Raw genomic sequence first — 26,089 nt, 5'->3', positions numbered from 1 at the left:
AGTAATTTACGATTGATATATATTTTGTAATTTATATTTTGATTATACTTAGGAAGATTCCTATCTCTATAACATTAATCAAACAACAATCAACTTTGAGTAGTTTTTTTATTATATTTGTATACACAATAAACCGTTGCTAATTACAATTCAACAACACACGTATAATATTGTAAGCGTTATTATATTGTTCTCTATTTCAACATATCAAATATTGCTACAGGGAGATTGCATACAATTCTAACAAAAATATATGTATTTACTCTCCCAAGACAGATTAGGAAATCGTTTTGTTTTGTTCTGTTAGTCATCCTCCGTCAATATCTTAAAGTACTATTTGCTTCAATTACTGTAGTTTAGAAATACCTAGAGATTTGTAAGTTAAATATGTTATTTCGTCTTTAGAATGAATGCCTATAATATTGACAATTTTTACCCGCTAAATCTAGTTGTCTCTGAAGATAAATCAAAGAATAACAAGTAAATATTTAGCAATATTTAAAGAAAATAAATGTTATTTCTTACAAGTATTATAGGATATGAATAAGTATACGAGTTTAAGTATTGTCATTTGAAGAGGGTTCACAATTTTGTCCTAAGAAGACACAAAAAAATAAGGTAAAAAAAATAAAAACCAAAAAACACTTCTCAATAATTTTTATTTCCTCATAAATAAACGAAATATCTCAAGGCACGACAGAGCTAGCAAATAAAATAGCATGTTTGATTATTTACATAAAAATAAACACAAGACAAAAAATAATAATCAAATAAAATATACAACTAACCATTTCAATGAGTAAATAAATTCAAAATTAGATCGTAGAGATCCTAAAAATATATTTGTGTCTCCTAGCGGTATACTAAAGTTCATAATCACAGAATTAAAAAAGTTAATTCACTGGAAAAAACGTTGTCGATTACCGAAGACTTTTTGCCTCGTCAAGGTTTACGGACAAATTGTATTGCACAAAAGTATGAGCAAATGAACTGATCAATTTGGCATGATACAAATATAATGGTCCTAATGAGATGGACACCGCAAACGAACAATTTTACGAGTACATTAAATATATAAAAATAATTGTACTATTAAATGATAGCACACAAAGTTTAAGGGCATGTAATAGGCTTATTCCTATGGAATATTAAATGTAACACCTATATCTTATTTACACATAAGTGCATTCAACTATGTATATTGAATAATACACTGATTAAAGATTTGCTACAGTATCATAAACAACTACAAGATAATTTATATTCTATGCGATGAACTCCAGTGTTGCCAGTCTGAAAAGCATTTTTTAAATGTCGAGCATAATATACACGGCAACACCGATACAATACTCTGCTTAAGCGATTAGGACGAAAAAACTGCTAATACTTACTACAGTCTTTAATACAATATCACAAATAAAAATCTTTTGATCTATTGGGACCACTACGGAACGAGAATAACAATTCAGAGCATTGAATCACACGCTTTTTATGCAAAACTAAAGTTGCCCGATCATAATTATTTGTATGATAATTTGAAGTTTTTTGAAATTAAAGATGGTAACTTTTTTTAAACAAAAATAAGAAAAACGTTACAATCGTTAATAGAACAGCACCTATAAAATATTTTCATATTAACCAAACTATAAAGCATTGTAAATCTCAATGCTGGAAAGAAATAATGACTATATCGAAGAACCACGCGAGTTAAATATTAGGTTTTGATATTATTTTATTGAAAAAAAAAAACTAAAAAATTAACAATGGAATGTGACATTGATATTAACAATAAACATTAATGCAAACCTTTTTATAAGTTATAAGAAATTGATTATATAATAAATTTCCTCATTTATTCATGAAAGCCAATACTGTTAGTCGGGTATAATAATGTCGCAAAACATAACAAATTCACAGGAAGCGGCCACAGTGAAATTTAATATTTACAAACGATAATGACTCAACTATTTCTAAACTAAAAAATCTCCTACCCGATAAAGTACTCTTTGAACCTAAGCGCATATCGTCTCTTTACGTAACAGACATTTTTGACAGCACCTTTAACGTTGGCAAAGTAACGTGAATAAATAATGTATATGGCAACATTTTCACTGATATGGTCAAACAACTGGTACTCAGGTAATTTCGTGATTTCATTCATAAGATACAAATGTTAGGTGCCATCGAAAACCGATAATCCCATACACAAGGACTATATAACGTTACACACATCACTTATAACATGTGAGGTTTTTTATTATCTGTGACTATGTTAAGTAAATATTAAGGATCCATATAAACATTGACATCTGCCATCGAGATTAGACAGGCAAATTATCCCTTAATTGGTCGCGTAGAAAATTATTGTGCCCTGTGTAAGTTAGTAGTTAGTACACATTGTCTCGTGACGATATTATATCCGATTCTATTACGATCAAAATTCATTACTTTTCAGGAGCTAGCCAGGTAATATCTTTGCAAACACAAATAGGTTCAATCTCAATGGCATAAGTCTCTAGATATAAACACTAAATTAACAGTTTAAGTGAAGTTGTTTGTTGGTTGTGATGGTATGGGCGGGCGCATTGGAGTCATACCCGGCATCATCATTGGTGACGCATTCATGCCCATTACCACGCCCTGTTGTTGCTGGAATTTTTAATAAAACTATAATGTACAAGACGCTATCTCCCTATTCATAAAAGCTAAAAGTCCAATTTCATCATATTACAGAAGTACTCTATCAAATTATGTTTACGAAGTGATGAAAAATCAGACTCTCTTATTTAGATTTTATGAATAAGGGAAATTATATACATTCAAAAGCTTGAACAATAAAACATCAAAATTTCTTAATTCAGGGAATCTCGGTACATGAAGTTACAGTACACAGTGTACTACATAGTGTAAGGGAGGTACCGTTTCACTGGTCTTTGGCGTCATAATGAACCATTTGTATATTTAAAAGCGGAGTATTACTTTAATAAAGTTATGTTGGTAGAAATTTGCGAATATAATGTATGCAACACAACTATCATCAGCATAGAAAATTTTATGAATGATGTGAGAGCTAGCCATGCTCACACACGTGCATAACACACACATAAGCAAAATACAAATAGCTTTTTTTCTCTTCAGGTAGCTTCACGCGTCCTTGAATTGAAGAAACTCTTTAAAACTATTTGTAAATCACTTTTAAATTATTACCTGGTTTGCTGTCTGCTCCTGGGTAATGCCGAATAAATATCATATATCAATCAAAACCACACTTTCAAATCATAAAATGACAATTATATTTGACATAGGTGGACCAAAGAAAAGGGACTTTCTACACAAAGGTATAAGCTGGGAGTAAACCTAAGGGATAAAAAGAAACTTACCATAACATAATGTGGAGGGTGGAACATATGAGGTAACGTATGAGGCATTGGCGATATGTTCATGCCGGGGCCCTGCAACGCAAAATAAAAGGGGATGCCATGCTATGGGGTGAAATAATAAGAGCTTTGAATCTCCAAGATACAATTTTCAAATGTATAAAGACAGTTAACGCGCATCGTGGGAACTACTGTAAGATTTGTTGCGACCCATAGCTGTTGTAACTAGGTAGTTTGGTGTGAGAAATCTATTGCAAATTTTATTACTTTAATTAGGTCTTACTAATATTTTTATAATATCTGATTAATAATAGTTCATGTAACTTATAATCAAGTTAGAAATATGCAGTTTAATTATTTGGTAGAGAAAAATTCGTCGTATCTTGGTGATTTGTATACAAATGGAGAAAAATAAACAATAGCAAATAAAAAGGGATAGTACTGAGCAAACATCGAAGGACAAAGAGTATTCAGAATGTATGGTACATTTTAAGGACTTTTGCTAGCCTAGATTAATATCATTATAGACACTATATTGTTTAGATACCAGAAGTTTAAGAGAACTTTTGGGCAGCAGCACATTAACAAAATTAATACCGTAAATAATTATTAACAGATCTGGAATGTTCTAGGTTTAGTCACATTAAAAATGATCCTTATCTTACCATAGGTCTATAGTTAGCTCCTGTTGTCGCCTGCATCGGCTGCGGACTCCAGCCACCGCCTGGCTTTGTCGCATTCTTCGGCGAACTCCACTGCATTGGTCTAGCAATACGCATGCTTAATGTCTTTGCCATTTATAAATTTTGCGCAAAATTTTATAAATGCCAAAAAAGGTATTTAAAACTGGTGAAAGCATTTACATAGTGTTCGACTAGCTAATTCTAAAATTTGCATATTTGTTCAATAACTATCATATCGAAACTGCCAAATACAAGGTCGAGTTTCGATTTTTTTACCATCATCGCCCATGAGCGTGATACTTAAATCTGACAGCCCTTAAACGATTTACTTTGTCAGACTATATTCGTAAATCTTTTTTTTAGCAACGTTGACAGTACGAAATGATATTTATTAAAAACTGGCTTCAAAACATCTATTATCAAAAAGTACAAACCATATAAAACTATTGTGATATGTTGATGCTTTCACTAAGATGCAAGATGCCCATACATTGATTTACTGATAGGCCTCGCAAAAAACATTTTAAACTTGCTTGTTTTCTGTTTTATATATATATATATGTATACTGTTTGTCTATGTAATCTGTTTTCGCTTTCTGTATTGTCTTATAATATGTATAAGTATAAGCTGTTAGACTACTACGAAATATTTTGAGATTTTTTTATTCGTCTGAAAATTGGCCTTCCTTTTATTATGCTGAATTTTAGAAAATTTAGTTTGATTATCATACATGAAAGATTTTTTGTTACATTTTTCTAAAAGTTTATTTCTAAATGTGAGAACGTAACGTGCCATTTCGCTTTAACGTAACAAAATAGTATCAATCTGTTCTTTGAAATCAATGCATAGGCATCTTGCGTGTGAGAAAATGATGTGATTATAAAAACTACATGATTCACTTTCACTGCACTTTACAACATCATAGTGTAAAAATAACTCAAAGAAAAATCGTGAACAACATAAGGCGATTTAAAACACATTCTTAAACTTCTGAATAATAATAATTTACAAAAATCTTACGAAAAAAAATTTAATTTCAGTTAATAATTAAGTTTTTCTTCACCTTAAATTCTGGATTATAGTAGATTGAGCTGAAAATATACTCACTTCGGGGCAGTGGCAGTTTTGTTAATAGACAGGTTATTAGCAAGCTGCGCGAGCGATGAATCCAAGTCGCCAGTTAACACTTTGTTAGGTTGAGTTGGCTGTTGTTGTTGTCCTAAGTATTATAAAAAATGGTTTTAAGTAACTGATTTTTGTATTTTGTAAGCCGAAAACCATCTTTTAAATCTCACTATTTTAAATTCTTCCTATTCACTATTTTATGTTCCAATTTGTTACCCGTTAGCGGAATTTCTTTGTGTAAATTTAATTTACAATTTAATCTTAGTGGCATTTTATGTTACCTAGAAGCTAGAAGTAGTTTTCGGCTCACAGTTTTATTCAATATCTACGCAACTTAACATAGCACGGGAAGAAAAATGGTAATACATAATGAAATAATTAAAACAAACAGCCATGCTCACATTATCTAGATTATCACAATTTGTGACTAAATAAACAACACGCTGGAAGCCTATTAAAAATCACATGAAATACAAAAAAATGTTAAATAAAAATAAATGTACAAAATATTTACAACTGTGCCAGCTAAAGCTAGGTGAAACACAAGCGGAATCGGATTATAATCCGCTATTCAAACGTTCTAAGCATCGAACCCATAGCTGCCATAGGCATCATTGGCTGACGCGCTGGCGACCCGAACATCATCTGTTGACCCATTGGTTGCCCGACGGGTTGACCCATTGGTTGCCCGATAGGTTGACCCATAGGTTGCCCGACAGGTTGACCCATTGGTTGCATTGGCATCGCCATATCGCCAAACGGTTGAGCGGCCATTGGGGCTGGCTGCTGCTGTTTCGCCGGGGAACCACCCAATGACATACGCATGACGTCTTCAAGGTCGTCGAAAGCGGACTTTGGTTGGATGTTAGGGGGCGGGGGTCGGGCAGGGGAAGCAGATACCGGCTGTGGGTCTCCCATACCCATGAATGGGTTTGCGGCAGCTTGCACAAAAATATCCGATTCAATTGTACTATTATCTACTAATATTAAAAGTCTGATTTAAAATAACGCAAAGTGTATTCCACAATCATTCTAACAGCACTAGTATGTTTTAATTACCTTTAAAACAATATAATAAACATAAAAATTATTATTCTTCACAAAATAATTAAATATTGATGAGATTTGATAATTTTAATGTCAATTTACAGATTTATATTACAACCATCACCAAAGTGAAATAGAGTTACCATGTGTTATACGTAGTAATAAGCATTTAAAAGGGGCTTGGAAAAGAGTGGTGTGACTCCAACAGATATTGTATAGTATAGTTAATACAAATACTATACGTTAGGGCGTTTTGAGTACAAACAGAAATGTAAATTGAAAAACTTGGCATGTCATAAAAAAAAACTTTTTAAAACACAAAAATCAACAGAAAAAAATTATCAACAACAGAAAAAAAAGTCCTCGCCGCACAGAAGTTAGCATTTCATAAATTATTAAGACCATAGAATATATTATAGTTATACGTATAGTAAATACGTCTTTATAGTAATCTGCAGATTAAGGTGTAAAATGTCCCGCATGCCTTATTTGGTGTTCATACAAACTGACTGTACGTGCAAAATATTATTTAAAAAAAATTCGTGCTACGTATATAAAACAAAACATCACCGCGTCTCTATTGGAGTCACAAATAACACACGGCAACATAGTGCCTCACCTGTAGTGTCAGTGTTACTGAAAACGTTAGTGAAGCTAGCCTCAGAGACGAACGTGTTCGCGCTCGTTGCGTTCGCATTTGCGGCAGGGAAGCTTGCCGTGAAACCGTTGCTTTGTTGCCAGAGCGGTTGCTGTTGCGGTTGGGCCGCTAGAAGGTTTTAGGTCGACTGAGTGCACGCGATTTTTTATATAGATATAGTATAGAAAACCATATTGGTGACACATCAATGATCACTTGACGTTCGCACGTCTTGAGAAAAATGACGAGGGAATAAGACTGTTAAGGGATAAAACCCGCGTGCTATGTTTTAAATATACAAATAAGCAAACTGTAGTTAGTCTTATTTATTTCATTTGCAAACGCACGAATTATGCGATTCTCGGTGTTATACTATTTTTAACAATTTGTCCTATTTACCTACTTGTGCCAACTACTATTAAAGGCTGTATTCCGAAACGAATCTAATAATGTAGTATATCAAATTGATAATGATTATTATTTACATTTATTACAATTTTAAATCTTGACATCTTAAATTGTGACATTTGCTCGTGTTTGCTTAAAATAAATTGTGTTACGATTCGTTTTGAAACATCCACCTGAGTGTGAATTAATATACAGTGATATTTATTATATACAACTGAAAGCCCTTTCACCTTTGAAAGCACTACTATCATTATAATACGCATTTTAACGGTTAACGTTATATGCATTTAGACCTAGAAAGAAATTCCTGATCTTCTGTTCTGTTCTTTAATGCAACCCTAAAAGACTATATGGTATATATATCACAATTATACTTTAATGAAAATTTACTGAAAACTTTTGGAATAAAGTGTTTACAAAACAAAATTATCGACATTAGTAGAAGTTTTACTTAAATTATTCTTACCTCCACCTCCGAACATGTCCGCGAAGGGATTACCAAGAGACAATAAATCATCAGAGGCCTTGCTCGTTGTATTTGTTTCGACGGGGGTTGGTCCAAACAAATCAACAATGTTTTGGGACTGCTGTGGTTGAGATGATAAGAACGGGTTGTTTGCAGAGTTCGTTGGAGAAGCGACTTTATTCTGAAAGCGATAAAGGTTGTTTTAAATTTGAGCCTGTGACCTGCCCTTTATATATTTCCATAAAAATTATTTCAACAAGACACACAACAGATACGAATGCACAAAAATTGGCTGATTTCGATGAAATATAAATTGCTTTAAGCTCAACGATGTTATAAAATATATAAATTATTTTATGACTAAAACGCAATATCTATAGGATATAAAATTTACGTAGTTTTTTGAAAAACCACTATTCAAAAGATGGCTGATCATTAACTTACCATTCAAATAGAAATATTATTTTAGAGTTAATAAACATACAAATCTAGGGTTGGAATTTAGAATCGAGATAAGACCTGGAATCTTATGACAAAATGCAATACGGGACGTATACAGAGCACAAATCTTTTGCTTAAAACATTGCACAATGAATGTACCAAACCCGTGATAACATGTGATAACGACTCGTGAAAGACGAACTTGGAATTTATAAATGTCCAAACGATAAAATATTTACACAAAATTATTTAGGCTTCGAACCCGAGATGATTATTTCAATATAGACAAATTCCAGTAAAGACAAAAGCGTACATATAGAATTTAAAAAAATGTGCATATATAATTTTTGGCAAAATTTCCCATTTAATACAAAAGCACCAAGAACCATTTCAAAGACTCAATGAGACCCATGATTGTGAGACCCAAAAATACCCAAACCACAAATTCCTTACAAATAGTTGAGAAATCTGTGTTACATCTTCTTCACCAGTCACCTCTTCGCCTTGGAATAAGTGGACCTGCGAAAGTGTGCTAATTCTAATACTACATTCCTTTGAAGAAGAAGTGAACATTTGAAGTACGTACGTGTTAACGTATACCAATACAAGTTTAAGTGCGTAGTTATACTTTGTAGAAACTTAAGATTTAATTAGATTCGATCCGTACCAACTTACATGTGAATACTAGTTAAATACTAGTATTTTAAGCAATGGAAAGAGTAAAAAAAGTATAATAATATAAACGCCGCTAATCTGAGGAACTACTAATGCGTGTTTTTTGTTGGACTATACATTTTTCGAGGTAGTCCTTAAGTCATTCTACGACGAAGTGGACTATAAATGAAAAAAAAAAACAACAAAAGACGTTTAAGTTTCCGTAGCATGTGCTTCGTAAAAGTTAAATATGACGGATAGGTTCTTAAAAAGTTAACACCATCTGTTTTACTGAGAAAAACTTTTTTCGAAATTAAATTTAATATTTATGCAAAAAATGTCTTTATTCAATTTGGACAAAATTGGGCCAATAATTTGATTACAACAAACATCGTAAGTGATTATAACTTTAAAACAGCTCCGAATGTTTTTACAAGATTTTCGTTATTAAAAACCTTAAAAGCTCACCTTATACTGGTTCATAGCCGCCTCTTCTTCGGCGAGTGCTTGTTGACGTAGTGAGTCGTCAATTAACAGTGAACCGTTGGCCTGCGAGTCTATACGGCTTGAAGCAGCCGCGTTGCCAAACGATGATGACGTTGACGATAAAGCTCCCATTACATTGGCTACGTTCTTTTGAGCACTAAAATATTAATATAAGATGAGAGACTTAATGACAAAACACATGTAACCTTGTGCATGGTTGTTATTGGGAAAAATTAAATATTAATATTTAAACGAATTGACACCAACATTATTCAAAACATAGCGATTACATTTAAAATAAGATTCATATAAATATTTTGAGGATATCAAAGCTATATTTTTTTAACCGATACAACTGTAATTTCCCCAAAAATACATATTTATATATATATATTTATATACATACAGGTTAGAATTATTCAATTTCCTTATAAAATAATTACCTGGCCGTCTGTGTGGGAGTGTTAGCTGCGGAACCCCGCTTCCCCTCCAATGTGGCAAGATGTCCTTCCAACGCGTCAAGGAGACTGCTCGGCGCGCGGGTCAAATCGGGAATGTCACCCTTATCTATACCCACATTTTCTGCAACCTGAAACAAAATAATATTGTATAAATTAACAGGGCCTGAAGCTCTTTAAGCCAAACCAAATTCTAAACATCATTAGAATTAACTTTAAAAAATTTAGTTGATATGGGTACGACTAATTTAGTAGTTCGTAAATTGCAATGTTTCTAGACTGCATATACATAGGAAATTAATAAATAAACATGTTTCCAGTTATTGCATCCTGCTGTTTGGGGCAGATTATTCTTTGGATGAGATTTCTTGGTTTTTCTTTATGAATTCAATACACAAATCTGACTCAAAATTGTGCCAGTAATCTTTAAAAAAGGCAGAAGTCACTCACCTTCAAGAACTCGCCGACTCTATCCATCCTGATAAGGAACTTTTTATAGAGGTCGAGAGCGTCCCGGCAGTTCTTCTTGTTCATATCGAAGTACTTCTCCAACAGATTTATGATACCATCATTGTAGCACGCGAATAATCTGAAATATAGGAGCTGACGTTACTACTGTTACTAGTGATACAGGCAGATGATTAGTCAGATATTTGATGTTTATTTTAGTAGGTAATGGGTTACATATCCATTGCACATCCGCATAACCAGTGCGCTGTATTATTTTGACGCAACACAATAAGGAAATAAAGAAAGCGGACATCAGATGTCAGCAACTTTGATCGGATACCTCAAATCGGACCGGTCAAATTCTCAAAAAGTAATACGTCCATAATGTAGGTTATTTGTCGTGCACCTCATATCGGGCCGATTGAACAATGATATTTAGTTAAGTCTTAATTATTTTAGTAATTTAATTAGTTATATAGATCTTTTTTTTTAGATTTACCGTTCGCCCTTACGTTTTTAAGGGGCTAAGCGTAGCAACAACGTAACAATTTCCTTGTTATTGTGTTGTGATTTATCTGTAAGTTTGTGGTTGAGACAAACGCCGAGTGCGTCTCCCGTATCTTAAAATGCAATGTTATTGATATATGGTAATATGTAACAGTAATATCGACTCTAAAATTTGACCTACTATCAAAAAGCAATGTGAGTCCACACACACACAAATGAACACACTTGTATTTATTTGTTTCAGTTGGTTGCTTAAAATGTTGCTACGAATTAATTATTTATCGCAACTAGGTATATATAAGATCTTTACTACAGAGTTTACTGATTAAAGACAACAAGTATAGAGGGATTATAAAAGCGTTTATAAATTAAAAGCAGTAAAATTACATACCTGATGAGATCCCTGAAGAGCAGCATGAAGCACATGTTAATAACACCATTAGTGAGGTCGTTGGCGGTGCAGTCGAACTCCAATAGAGCATCGAGTTGAGCCTGGAGCACTGGTAGAGTTTTGAGCAGCTCCTCAGCATTCATCATACGAAGGGAGCCTTCTTCTTTCCTGAAATGTAACGGTGGATTTTCCAATGTCATATGCCTACTGGAACAGATTATAATATCCTTTCCCAAGTCATTAGTTAAATCACACAATGGGTATATTCAATATGTTAAGCTTAGATTAGTATTATATGTTAAGTTTAGTATTCTATACCTAAAACAGACAGTACTAGATTAAGGATTTCAATTAATATGTATTACATATAAGTTGCCTAACCACTTTGATCCAGTACACAGTTATATTGATGAAATATGTGACCTAGAGCTCTATCTCTATTCAGTACTTTATGGCATTACTACTGTAAACTATCTTCATAAGGGAAGATTAGTACCCACACATAGGAATCTATTTTTGTGTCACTGACTTACCCTCTCTTAACCTTGCAGAAGTCGAACGCGACAGTCCTGTACGACAGCGCCTTCTCGTTGAGGTACCTCGCGTACCGACGGATAAACGGTGACATATCATAGCCTGTCATTCAAAACAAATTAAATTATAGTTCGACTAACAATACCATTCGCCGTATACATTTTGCTATTGCATTTTTCATAGTAAGTTTTAGCAAAATGCAACTCTAGGGCAACAATAAATATGGTATTATACTATAAGTTATGATAGTACTGTAATGAAGGGGTGTCTACAACCACAAAACGCTATAAAGGGCTGTTTACTATGAGGAGATTGTTTACTTAGTAAATGAGCCGCTAAATTGTAAGACTTAAACCTAATACTAATCTACTTACATTTAACAAAGCATCTAATATTTTAAGCAAAATGTGCAAGGTGCATCGCGTGCATTACTAACATAGTAGCGTACGAGTCTACGTAATCAAAAAGAATACACATTATCTGGATTATGAAAAGACAATTTCTTTTACGAATGAATATTTAATTGTTATATAACTAATATATTGTTATACAACTAATATATTAAAACAAACGTATGAAATTCAAATTGCATCTGACCCAATTCATCGATGTCATTCTTTCTTGTTAGAGAATATCCAAGAAAAGAAACAGCTAACACATAGAATCCTACAAAAACAATTAACTTTAACTAGCTTCGGTTATTATCTGTCACTTGTAATTAGTTTTTTGAAAGTTAAACACAAATGCATCAATAGGGTATTCACGACTAATACGCTAGTTAATCTGTCGAATAAACAGCCATATAAAGAACAATCATCAATATTTTTAGTCTGCCTACCTATTGAATTCTACGTAGCCCAAACGGATGACTACACATGGCTGACCAGAACAAAGATTTTATTTTGATCTTCTTTTAACATGAGATTAGATGCTTCAGTAGAAATAAATTTGTCTGTGGTTTGAACGCTCCCTTACTCATAAGGGAATCTACTGCAGACAATTGACTTAAGTCAGATCGTCTGTGTCAGTCTCGCAGGTCTAATTTAAATAACACGAAAATGATTTCTAGTCATGAGCATTATGCAATACAGTCATAACACGAACCATTGTAAAGTTACTGTTTGGGTCAAGGTTGTGGAGATTCGCACGGAACGTCATACAGCTACAACAATGAATGAAAACAATGTTTTTTTTTATAATAATGGCAGCCGTTCACATGCATATCAAAAATACTGAAAACTTTAAGCTGGAAGACAAGAATTTAGTGGACAAAAACATCAAAGCTTCCAAAGAGACAACATACTCTGAATTCAAATTAAATTTACATAGAAGCGAATTAATCGATGATTATAAATAGCAACACAAATCTTGCAAGTGCTGTGTGGTAAAAACAGAAAAAACAAGTGCATGACACATCTGAACGTTCCTTTAGGTACACAGAGCCTCAAAAACCAAAAGCGGGTCCCCTGCTAGCGCCTAAGCTCTATGCAGAATACCATTCGTAAGAGCTACGAAGCGTTGAATTGTTAAGTCAGTTGTGGTGAATTCTTGGAACAATATACGTCTCGTAGCAAATACTATTGGGCATAGAACCTAGACAAGAACACCACAGAAGCAGCTAATTCTCAATTACTCACCAATCCTCGCACCGGCGGCGCCTTCCCAAAAGCAAAGGTAAAAATCAAGTTAGATACAGTAAAGACTTAAAACAGATTCGTAATAAACTTGCTTGTTACAAAGAGGTGGGTTTTTGGACATTTTTACTCAGCAATATACGAATTCAATTTACGAAGCAGCTAAAATCGTTAATAAAATAATCAATTCCATTTTCAAAATGTCATGTAATTTATATTCTAAACCCTTATCTCGCTAAAAACGTTTGTCATAGCTTTAGGATTACCGGTTTGTTAACATCACTAAATTGTCTAAAAGAATATTACGAATCTACCAACCATTTAAACCTAATAAGACGTGCTACGGAAACCAGTCAATTATCAGTCTTATCATAAGGTAAAAATGCTGACATAATAAAGAGTGTTATATACAGTTATATAATACTATTAATAAAATCTCAATATCTTGATTTGCGTTCGTGTCACTTATATCAAACAGTGTATACTTAACTTAAAACAAAACCCAGAAACCATTGGAACAGAGAGCATAGAACCAAGTCGCGTCATAGACGCTATAAATATCCGAAGGCAAAAAACAAATTAAGTATTTATAAAGATAATTCTTGTCGTGTTTATAAAATTTACTTTATATTATAAACTCAGAAATAATTTTTAATATAATATGTTTAAACTACGATGGATGAATTGTTATAATATTGATAATGAGGCATAAAATAAAGTGTTAATTTTCGTTTTTGATTAATATACCTAAGGGAATTCATGTAGCGATCAGATTTGACCTGAATAAATTATAAATATGAATAAATTGTATGCATATTTCAGATTGCATCTGAAATTACTAATAAACATTCAATATGTTATTTCCATATACCCCACTGGTTTCCATACACGATAAGCGACATACAATGTTAATAAATCCGTTGGATCAATGAATCATTATCGAGTCATTAAACATTAAATTGCAAATAAAATGTCTATATCAAGGTAATGTGGGAGCGTAGCACTAGTAATTGTATAAAATTAATAAACACACTCGTAAAAATCAATTTAAGTTTTTTTTGGGAAACAGTTCATTATTACCGCTTGCAACAGAGGGTAGACGATGTCACATCGTCCGCCGTGAAAGAAAACTAGCTAATATACTTTCTCTATATGGATATTAAGGGTTAAAATAAAATATGAGAGACGAAGGAATAGCACGTTTCGTTTGTGAGCAGCAAATACAAACCAACAAAAAAATAAAATCACGATTCCATTATACATTCTCACCTCTCTTAATTTGCGCATTAGGAATTCAATTAAAAAGACACAAAAGTAAAGAAATTGTATCTGTATAACATACCTACATACTATTCATGTTAACTCACGATTCCACTCCCTGTTCTCGAATCTTTGCATACAAAACATAAACTTTGAGATAAACAATATTGTCATTTTAATTTAACAAAGTTAAATTAGGAGTCAAGGGACAGGTCGGTAAAGGAGAGCAGACGCTTCGCTTTGATAAAATCAACATGTTTTGTCACGTGAAGAACAAGAGGCTAATCAGCTGCACACTATCAATATATGCAAATCAACAGCATGTCCTCTAAATGACGCAGAGTGCATTGAAGTATCTCAAAACATGAATAATGTCTTATAATATTATCTGAATTATAAATATGAAACTAGTTACAAATAACACTTGTAAAAAGGTATCAAATTTATTTTCAATTTAAAATACGGACAAATATATGTATTAAAAGGTACTAAAACTGTAATACTGACATGAAAATGATCTTTTTAATACAGTTGCTCAAAAAGTGGCATATTGCAGGGAGGTATAGCGTTCGGAAAGAGGGCTATTACACACTCGTGCTTTTTCTTTGCCATTCCCGCACTCGTGCGTTTTCTTTGCCAACTGTCAAAACAATGTGTATTAAAAAGAAAAAACCAACCACGAAGGTTTTATTTAAAAGATTCATAGAAGTTTTAATGATAATATATGATTTCTAAATATTATATAATAATTGGATTCAATAAGTTCGGTTAGGTTTCTTTTCATTTCATATCAATTAAAAAAATATTAAAAAGAATTTTATAATATTGCATATATTAAAATACGTATTGTTAAAAAGTTTACTAATAATTGTATTCAATAAGTTAGGTTAGGTTTATTTATTTCATATCAAGAAAAAAAATATTAAAAAGAAAAAACTAACCATGAAGTTTTTACTAAAAAAAATCACAGATGTTTTTATGATTCATGCAAATATTTTAAAAAGAAGCTACTATTTGTTTCAATATCAGATTTAATGATTGGACTCAATGAGTTAGATTTGGTTTTCTTTCAATAAAAATAGTCTACTGAAGAATTGGCTGTATGGGCCAAGTTCCCTTTGCCTCCCCAGAATGGGTGAAGAAAAGAAAAATCAAGCTTTGCTCACATTCTTTGCGGTTGGCGCTATTTTCCAAAAATGTTCTTTCGAGTTGAGTTATTTGTTGCACAAAATGAGTATTTCGACGATATTTTATTTGAATGAATACCACCCGAACGCAGTATAATTGCACAAAATGCTTCAGAGAACAATTTACCGGAAACATATATGTAAGTCGCTACATATCTACGTGCAACGAATTTATTCCGTAGAGAGAAGAGAAAAAAACCAAATAGTTTAATAAAATTGCTTAATTTTTTTGCAACTGTATTAAAAATAGTCGTTCATTACACGTGCGGAACCGTCATTGCAACTTGTTCCGACTGTCAACCCTCACCTTCGGCTGCGCCTCGGCTCGGGTGACATTCGTCGGAACTCGTTGCAATGACAGGCTTTCCGCACTTGTAATGAAATATACTATTTCCTACCACGACAATTTCATTTATTTTCAATTAAATTTTGAAAAACAATCTCTGAAAACTCAGCCTCTCAGTATACTGTGACCCTTGACCTACGCCAACGCAATGAATTTAAATGAATACGTATCACATGTGCCTCTAAAAGATTCTTTGATGATATTATTTTGTACAAGTACATTACATGTGCTATAGGCGATACTAACCTATTCAAAACGTGACAATGGAACCGTCATGCTACTTTTATCTTTAAATCATTTGGTGTTCCATGGTGTTTGCATTCAATATCCACCTTTAATTTCTATTAAAATATAATTGCGAAAAATTATATGTATAACCAAGGACTAGTACTATTGTTAACTTCGCCTAATTTTATTTACAATTGAAAATATTGTATCTTTAAATAATTGTATTTTTATAGGTGATTCGCATTGCAGTTCGTAGTCTCTGACTGTAAGTAGTGTTCAATACTAGACACTTTTTAATGTTATATATATTTTATTAGTAAATCATGTTATGATTTTAATTACTCGTTTTAAGATATGATATTTTCCAATATCTCAATGGTATTACATCTGTTAAATCCTAGTGAAGGGAATCCTAGTGCGGGGGCCAGTGCACTCTACTTTATCGAAAAATTGTGTCTAATAAATGTAAAAAAAGTCGGTGAAAAACTCTTAAATGTACAATTTCCAAATGATAAGGTACACGTACGAATTATTAAGTAATTCTTTGAAAATTTATCGGCAAAAAGCTTGTTAAGTACAGTTACATAGAAGTTAGATAGCGTGTTATCACTTATCTGTATTTTCATCGAGGCGAAGTACTGAAACGCCCACAACATATTTTTACGTCTTTCATGTTTAATTAGATGTGCCTTCTGCCTAAAATTAGCTGAGAATCGAATATAGGAACTTCGTTACAGTCACTATAACTAGAGGTAAGATTCAGAAACGAGGCTGATGACCTCTGTATGTGAAGTTTAATACATTTTTGACTTAGTCTCTTGTATGAATCTCACAATAGCGGTAGCGATAGGATTGCCTATACTGAAAAAGGGTCACGCATAGCATTAAGTTGTATGGCTTAACACCGCATCGCTATTTGTTTCAATGTCAGTGACAATGCTGCATTCGGGTCAAAGTGTTGTCAAGTATTTCTCGACTTGTATTTGGTAACACCACGAATTTTTAGACTGACATTCCGTTATTTTGCCTCGGATTGCTATGAAGGCTAGGAATATGCAGTTTAGGAAGTACCCGAGGTTGTTTCCTAAGCTACGATCGGGTATCTGAGTAGTAATCTTTTTTCTCTTTTTTTAGCTGTTTTTAATAAAATATTATAGGTGAGTTCAAATAAAGTAGTTATTAAGAATGATAAAAATGGTTAAAGTTTTAACATCGTTACTAAATTATGTCGTATAAGTATAGTACATATACTCCGTATGCATTTTTACGTGAATTTATTAAATTAAATTTTGTTATATTTACATAATCTTACTAACATATCAATAACTCGTTATCAAGTATCAAAACCACTTAGTTTATTAGCAAACAGCCTTGCAATGAACAACGGTTACAAGGTTTGAAGGCTCACAAAGGATCAATACTATTTCACCCGTGAGTAAGGTCATCGTGTGTCGACGAACTTCAATCTCGTAACCCTTGCTCCTGACTAGGTAATTATGAGTGCACTGGCTCACAACATTGTGTTGCATAAACACTGATAATTTCTGTAATGTTTGGTACTGTATTAAGATAAAATTTCTTAAACTTTGTAAAATTGTGTGTTATGCTTTAAGCTTAATTATTATTTCATTTCAATTATAATTTAAGATAGTTGTTTAAAAGCCGTCCAAACAGAAATTAAGTAAATAATTTTGTATTTATGTTACTACTTTAAATTAATAAATCAGGACAATAAAAACTGCCACTAAGAACTGTGAACCCTGAATTACAAAGGTCCTTTAAATCGACCTAATTTGACAATTAAACTGGACCGTCGGGCAATACGTCTGGAAAGTTCCACCTTCCTCTTAGACTTATGCTATCGATCGCGGACCACAGACGCCGCGGCCGTCCCAAAATAAACGTACACTGTTAAGAAATTCTCAAGGCCCTTCTGACACCTAAACATGAAGCGTAAGTTCCGAAAGGTAGATTTGCAAACCTCCGATTTGATTATTACTATGGGAAGTCAAGGTATTGTGTAGTATTCAAGGATAAACTTTAAGAATTGATTTTGAGATCGTGAGGTTTTTTATATATATTAAGCGACTTTAAAACCCGAAATAGGCTTACAATTGAACATGTATTTATAACAATAGATAACCAGTAACATGTATAAATCATTATATAAAGTGTTATATTTAAAAAAAAATGTTATAAACCATAAAACCTGTTAAACCTAGTTTTACATTTATAATCCATAAAGGTTTTAGTTGAAAAGAAGGAAGGAGATATTAACTTATTAGTTTAGTTTATTAGTTACTTACAGACACACAGAAACCGTCTAACCACGAAAAAGGCAATATCAAGAAAGCTTCGTGATATCAATGCACAAGGTTTGGTTTTGCTTTAAAACAATTCTCAGTAATAATTTGTCGCAAAGCATTCTCAAGTTATTTCTGGAATCAATGTATTGTTTACCTATGTGTAGGGCAGAGATATTTGACATTTATGTCTCCTATCACAAACTGATACTTATTAATTAAACACATATCTAGTATATCTATTTAATTAGATATGCATAATATTTTTAGAAGTTGCCAGAAAACTAACATTAGTCACCCTTATCTTTCATAGGCAATTCAAGGGAGACAGTGAAAAAGCCTGCAATCGGGGTCGCCTGGTTCAATAAGGCAATGACACCGATCCAAGGCGTTGGGTAATGCCAAAACTTGGCAACCATTATACGATTATGTTACGTCATCAAGCGTAAATCGTGTTTGCGACAAAATAGATACATTGATAATTTTGCTTATGCTAATATTATCTATGCTATTTTTGGCCCATGTTTTAAGAAATCTGTCTATGGTTTGGTGTGGCTTGAGAATAGTTTTTATAAATATTATTTTTTGCGTAGTTGGCTGTTTTCACACTATTTATTGACGTATGTTCGAAGTAGCCTGTTTAGGTTCATTTTAAAATTTAACATCGTTTTAATATTCCGCATTTATATTTTGTCTGTTACGAAATACAAATATGAAACTATTTACGAGACTTTATTGGTAAATTTGAGTTGGCCCTTATGTACCCACGATTAAGTCCTTAATCAGTTTATTTTTTTTATATATTGTTAATACCATAGACATTTTATTTGCAATGAAGTTTATAAAGAAAAACATATTACATACCTTGTACGCCACTTTTATCAAGAAAATTACTCAGTTGGAACGTCGAATTACTCGACGCCAAATACTGTGTGAACCTCTGAAAGAGAAAAGAAAATGTTTTAATTTCTAATCTTTTTTTACGGGCACAGAATAACCTCTTGGTCTGTCATCAAGCTAGGCTGCAAAGCGTGTCTACTAACTCATGAAAAAACATTTCATAATTGCGAATTTCGGCCCGGCCATTTGTAGAATTTTGTTCGTTTATTAATTAATAATTTATTGTTATGTATATTACATTTATGCAATAGCTTAATGGCTTAATAACAATACTTGACTGCTATACTTAAATGTTAATAATATTTTATCATTAATATGTGCACAATATTAATATAAGGAATAAACTAAAAAAAAAACGGTGTAATTAAATGCTTTTAAGTTTAAGGAAAACAACAACTTTTTAGACATCTAAAAGATGATGAAGTCAGATTATGTAATGATTAATCGAGGTCATATTGATACGAAAAGTTCATATAAAAACGTTAGCTAACAAAATCGTAAGCTTCTAGACTTGTAATTAGTATTGCAAATCATATCGAAATTAAGTTGAAAGTACTATCAAAAGTAAATTTAATATATATATATATATATATATATATATATATATATATATATATAAATTCAATATTAACGTAGTTCATTACGGTATTAACATTTTTCGAAGTTTTATTAGATGAAGGTCAAAACTTAAGTGTCAACTTAAGTTTTGATTTCTGGTTCTTTGATAAGAATTTCATATATTAGAAATAAACCATTAATCAGGTAATGCTATGTACACTAATGAATATCAGTAAAAAAAATGTTTACAAATTTACACTTACTGCCAGTTCTCAAGGGCGGACGAAAAGAACTGGCAAAAAAAACTCTGTCGCTCATTTAAATTGCCTTTATATAATTCATAACCATAGGGAAAATAAGTTCTAAATGAAAATTAAATGCTATAATCGCTATACCACAAATGTCCTGTGCAACTTATTGTTGGGGACGTAATATACTTAAATAGGTAGCTTTATGATATTAAGTAGAAAAGGATGATGGAGTTCAGGTACAGGGGTTTAGGATAAGAAAATATTGATCATAAAAGTATTGATATTGGGCATAAAAGTCAGATACTCATGATAAAAAATTTCAGAATTTCTTTTCAAATACCAGGTCGCCAGAAAGGGATAAGACGATATTTACAATGGGTAAACATTTAATCATAAAGACTCGAATCTCTTATCATTAAAATAGCAAACTAGTACTGTCTCCCGTATGTCAAAATCAAATGTGAGTTTGTGGAGTCAGACTTGGCCTCTTCTGAATCTCATCCATTTATGGGATTTACTTCGACAATAAATTATTCATTTTATATAACACAAGCAAGTTCAAGAACATAATTAAAAAAATATTTAATTAACATTCTAAATATATGTATATAACTAGATATTATCTCATTGAGTCAATCAGGTATTTATCATAGATACGTTGAGACAAATAAATAAAAATCCCACAAAAGGCCACTAACAGAAGCATCTACAAGCGCATCGATAGAGCTTAATTTAGTCTTTTGATATATCGTGATGAGAAACAAGTTATTGCTTAGTGGATTATAGTAAATATTGTTTCCTAATGGATCTGGAATCATTAAAATTTTCAAGGCCATTTCTGATATTTACAAAAATCCGACGCCAGTTAATCAAATCCAATACAGAATCAGCGTCCTTGACTAATTATCACTACACTAATTGTTTCTGCTATGAAAATTGCAATAGTTTGAAAATTACTTATATTAATTTTTATTTTTTGTTGAGACTTACATTACATAACTTCATTTAAATTTGTTACAGAACGTATGGTTGGACCAGGTATAATGTCACAGCCTGATGAAGATTGAAGAGTAAGATTTGTTGAAGTGAATACTATAAATACTAATTAGAGATATCTATAGTAAAACTCAATAGTTTTTGATACTGGCTATTCTTTCCACCAGCCAAAGCAATATAATTTCTCTATCAACACTGAAGTAGGCCGTCTGGTTCATCATTTCTACGTGACATATTTTATTCAATACCGCCATTAAGGCTTCAATCAAAACGACTCATTCATCTCCAGCTTCATTTCGTGTTTATTGGACCGCTTAAATTTTCTTACTTGAATTACCAAGACTTATGTTTTTCAATAGAAATTCTACAGTGTTAGTGTTAAAACATCTTTATTATTTAAAACGTTTTGCTATTTAAAGGTTTCGTCCATATCACTCTCTCGTAAAATAAGTCCAACAAGAATAAAGCACAAACTAAACTTCTTTATAAAACGCGTTTATATTGTTGACATAACTCAGAAGTAATGTTTTTTTAATATAACGCCTCTAATACTTTTATAAGTAAAGTCATATACTAATACTTCATTCGGCTATGTTGAAAACTTTAAGTTACATAATCCAGTAGTGCTAGAGCTATACACAAATTCGAGTATAATGTACATTTTTCTTCTTTGAGCATTCCCTCCAAAACGAACCTCTCGGAAAGCTGATCCAGACCTTGCAAAATCTATTATTCATCAAGTCCTACGAGGCCTGGTGTTGAATACGTTACACTGCTTTATTGTATGGACTACGCAACTACTGGATTTGGACTGTAGTAGGACTCAGCAATTTTCGGTATGGAACAACAGTTGAAACGTAACTGGAATGGAATTACCCAAAGGCTTTGTAGCAGTTAATGATTTACTATGTCATCTTTTTATAAGAGGAACGAAGTGAAATAAATTAATGTTGAGATTCTTAATTCCCACAGGAAGCCAACGGGATATGAGATAAATAACGTTATCGTCATAAAAAGATCAACAGATATGGGTTATTCTTAGCTAATTTCTATTTTATTGTCTTACCTTTCCATGTAATAATATTTTGACAGATTATTAAATAAATTAATGGCTAGAGAAGCGATATATTTAAATTATTAAGCTACCATCTAACGCTACACAAAAATATGTTTCGCGATCATAGAAAATTTAAAATTTATTCTTAACATTTAATGATAATTATTTAAATATAAAAACCACGATGGATACATTATGCTTTATACCATTATATTTTATATATAGTTTTTTGATTTTAGAAATTCAAACAATACAGTACATAGTAAGTTAATTTCAGAAAATAAAAAATCTTATCATATATTCAAGAGCTACGCGCTATGGCAATTAATTTTAATATTCAATCGAGCACATTCCTACATAACTACACGTTATTCTACTGAGTAACAACTTTTAATATACGTTTTGCACGTCACAATAGAATCCAACCATTGTCACAAATTTCATACTTCGTTCAAACAAATTAAGACGCTTAAATCGGACTGAAATTTGTATATTTTTAAATACTATTAAACAAATTATATAATTATAATGAATTTACAATCATCGCTCAAGATTTCCTATACGCTGCTGCCCGCTAAAAATTTATTATGACCATAGATGTCGCGTACATTCCTACAAGTAATGATAGTATGTAACACACAAGAGAACCACTTGTGTCAATAAAGAATCGCTATTTTTGTTGAGTCCAATATCCAATCTTTTAAACTTACGAATTATACAAAGTATGTGCTATTTGATTAACTGCTGTTTGAATAGGAATAATTATCCATTCCGTTATTATCCAGGGATCGTAAATAAAAACTAAACTTGCTAAGGTTTCTTTGAGATCTATTCAATCATAAGACGCATTATTTTTTTTATGCAACAAAAAAGCATAAACACGATTCAGCAAGTAAGATAGATAAAACAATGTAATAAGATAAAGAAAATATGAAAAAAGGAAGGGATTTCTAAAAACAATTTACATACATAGTATACAAATTTTTAAAACACTTTAGAAGCTATATGATAACATAAAATAAAATATTGTATTACAGACCTTTGTTATCTGTCAATATGGTATTACTACAGGTAAAAGAACTCACTTCATTTCCATATGCTAGAAGATGATGCACTGTGAGAAGGGCCTTATACACCACCACCCAATTTGTGTTCTGTGTCCGCTCAACTAGGAGGTTGGCAAGCTGTGGTATCGACACATTTGGCTCATTTGTGCAGTGAACTAGATCTGGAAAAAAACCATATCATTATTACTTACTTATTGTCTCCTTAATTATATGAAGAAAAAAAAACAACTTGAAGGATGCAGTTGTAAAATTGTTCTAAATGTTGAATGTTGCTTTAAATTAATATATTTTTAATAAATACTCCATATTGATCAATTTATGTTATAGCAAGTATTTGAGTGTTCATTTTTTGACCTCTATTAATGTGTTGTCAAATCTTGATTTTCAAGCCAAGTACATGTGTTGAACCTTGGATTGATAAAAAAAATAATGCTCACTTTATAATGGTTCCCTCAAAACACCTAAAAACCAGTTCCATTTATTAAATTTCTCTGCAAATAATCAGAGCAGTAAAATTAATTGAATTGTATTGGAGGTCAGACTCAAAGGTCATAGAGGTAACTTAACTATCAATAACCCAATGCTCTTGGCCAATATGATATAATTTAAATTAATATTCTTAACTCTGTAGTTTTATACAAGTGAAATTGAGGCTTGCATCTCCATATGTGAAATAATAAATCAAACAGTGAAATAATAAATTAAACAGTGAAACAAATTATTAAAACATAAATACTGTAAAACCTCCAATACTCAAAATTTCATCTACAAAATTATGAATCCGTTGCAAGCTGTTTTGATACATATTTCTCTCTATAACTGGGAAAATTAAAGCTGTCCTCTATGTGTAAACAGATATATTAAATTGTATGGCCTGATTCATATTCAAGTTATGGAGGTATATATATATAATGTATAAAGGTTTTTTGTTTAATATTAACTTAGAATTATTACACTAGGCAACTTTATGTAATAATTATTCTAATGTATACTAGTATTAAAAGTGCTCTATGAAGAAACTTATTTGGTTACACCCTTATCACTCTTTTAAGATAACAAAGGAAACAATATTTAAAAGTATGTAGTGATAATTATTTTTATATATATTTATGAATTACACAAATATCTGCAAGATAAGAGAGGAAGTGACAATGTCTGCTCATTTATCATGTTTCACTACAATCACTCCCAAACAGATACATAAACACATGGCTAGTAACAATGTATTCTAAATTATATTTGGTATCATAATGCTAATTATATTTGTTAAGCTCACAAAAAATTAAGATTTATTCACAAGTAATAGGAAAGATATCTTTTTCACATGTACTCTAGATATTAATTATTGCTTTATCATTATTAGACTGTTAAGGTATGTTTAAAAATATTGAGCACATAAATGGATATTTATTTATTTCCAGTAAATTTTCCTATCTTAACAGTTACAACTAATGCGATAGAATTCCATTATATTACCCACACCAACTAACATACATACAAACATTAAAAAATTAAACTTAAATTCCTAAATCTTATAACTAACAATATAGATATATTTTATTGGTGAATTTTCCAAAAACAAAATATTAGCATTCTGGTTCTAACAACTCGAACTAAGGATCATGTGCCAAATCAATTAAAAGGAGTGAGATGGAATAAGTAAACATTATTTTAATTGTGAACACTGTATGTTATTGTTGTATTAGTGTAAAACTTATACATTTATACATATTTGCAATTGGAGCAATTTTCAATTAAATAAATAATATTTGTGATAAGATGGTGTATCATTTTCAATAAACATCAGCATAAAAATACTGTAATTATATAAATGCATATTTCTCAACCCAGAACTACAAAGATAAAAAAATTGTCTGATAACATAATTAATATTAAATTATGCTTGTAAAATTAATTGAAAAAATGTATGGTTTCTAATAAATATATTACTGTACATCTACATTTCTTTGGATTAATTTGATGCCTCTAACTATTCAATATGATAAATAATGTACAGTTTTGTTATATCATCACATTATGATTATGTAGCACATTGAATGATTCAAAATTATGTAGTATTTGTTAGATAATGATTTAATTGTAACTGCTTATCAGATTTGGCTTGGCCCAAAGCCTCAGTATTATTTCTAGATGTATTAGACAACTGTAATAATATGATAATTAAAGATATATAGACTCATTTAATAATTTAAGGTATCATATTTAAAGTATGGCATGAAAGTTGGTACCGACAATAAGAACCCATAAAATTTGGTCGATACTTTGTGGTCCAGTAGATAGTTACAGTAACATTGCTGGTAAGCAAAAGTGATGTAGAGTACTTACAATCTAAATGTTTCTTTTTCGGAGCAATCATTTCTTCAGTTGTGGCTTTACATACGGATTTTGCTAAACCCTGGCCCGCAATACTATGGCGTGCGGCTAATAGCCTATCGTTTATTGTCTGTCCCGCCATCATCACGCTAAGTCCTGACATAAACTAGTTATAGAAACTCAAAATCACTGTCGACTACTTTTTCATGAAAATTTCTAAAATTATTACAGGACGATGACGAAAAAATATGTCACCGCCCCCCCAACTGGCACTATACTAAATCCAAAATGGCTGACGATTGA

At 31.7% G+C, this 26,089-nt stretch overlaps 1 protein-coding gene across 8 annotated transcripts; it reads right to left on the bottom strand.

The window, feature by feature from the left end:
• Nucleotides 1-640: 640 nt before the first annotated feature.
• Nucleotides 641-26,077, bottom strand: LOC111001616 (phosphatidylinositol-binding clathrin assembly protein LAP). Of its 8 annotated transcripts, XM_022271548.2 has the most exons (17): nucleotides 25,799-26,076; nucleotides 23,471-23,613; nucleotides 19,488-19,563; nucleotides 13,303-13,323; nucleotides 11,665-11,767; nucleotides 11,132-11,299; nucleotides 10,234-10,372; nucleotides 9,769-9,914; nucleotides 9,308-9,482; nucleotides 8,639-8,704; nucleotides 7,745-7,925; nucleotides 6,853-6,999; nucleotides 5,780-6,127; nucleotides 5,169-5,280; nucleotides 4,043-4,142; nucleotides 3,381-3,452; nucleotides 641-2,649 (listed from the first exon to the last, which is right to left on the bottom strand). In XM_022271548.2, exons 1-17 carry the CDS (start codon nucleotides 25,947-25,949, stop codon nucleotides 2,542-2,544), a joined length of 2,256 nt encoding a protein of 751 aa, XP_022127240.2. In that variant the 5' UTR covers nucleotides 25,950-26,076; the 3' UTR covers nucleotides 641-2,541. The 8 variants fall into 8 exon arrangements, with proteins under 8 accessions (XP_022127240.2, XP_022127244.2, XP_022127243.2 ...); XM_022271552.2 differs by lacking the exon at nucleotides 3,381-3,452 and having other exon boundaries at nucleotides 25,799-26,077; XM_022271551.2 differs by lacking the exon at nucleotides 8,639-8,704.
• Between the last annotated feature and the right edge of the window lie 12 nt (nucleotides 26,078-26,089).

This window comes from Pieris rapae, chromosome 6 (assembly GCF_905147795.1).
Source record: "Pieris rapae chromosome 6, ilPieRapa1.1, whole genome shotgun sequence".
Taxonomy (NCBI): Eukaryota; Metazoa; Arthropoda; class Insecta; order Lepidoptera; family Pieridae; genus Pieris; species Pieris rapae.
The sequence above is the reverse complement of the archived record's forward strand: the minus strand, read 5'-3'. Positions and strand labels throughout refer to the sequence as shown.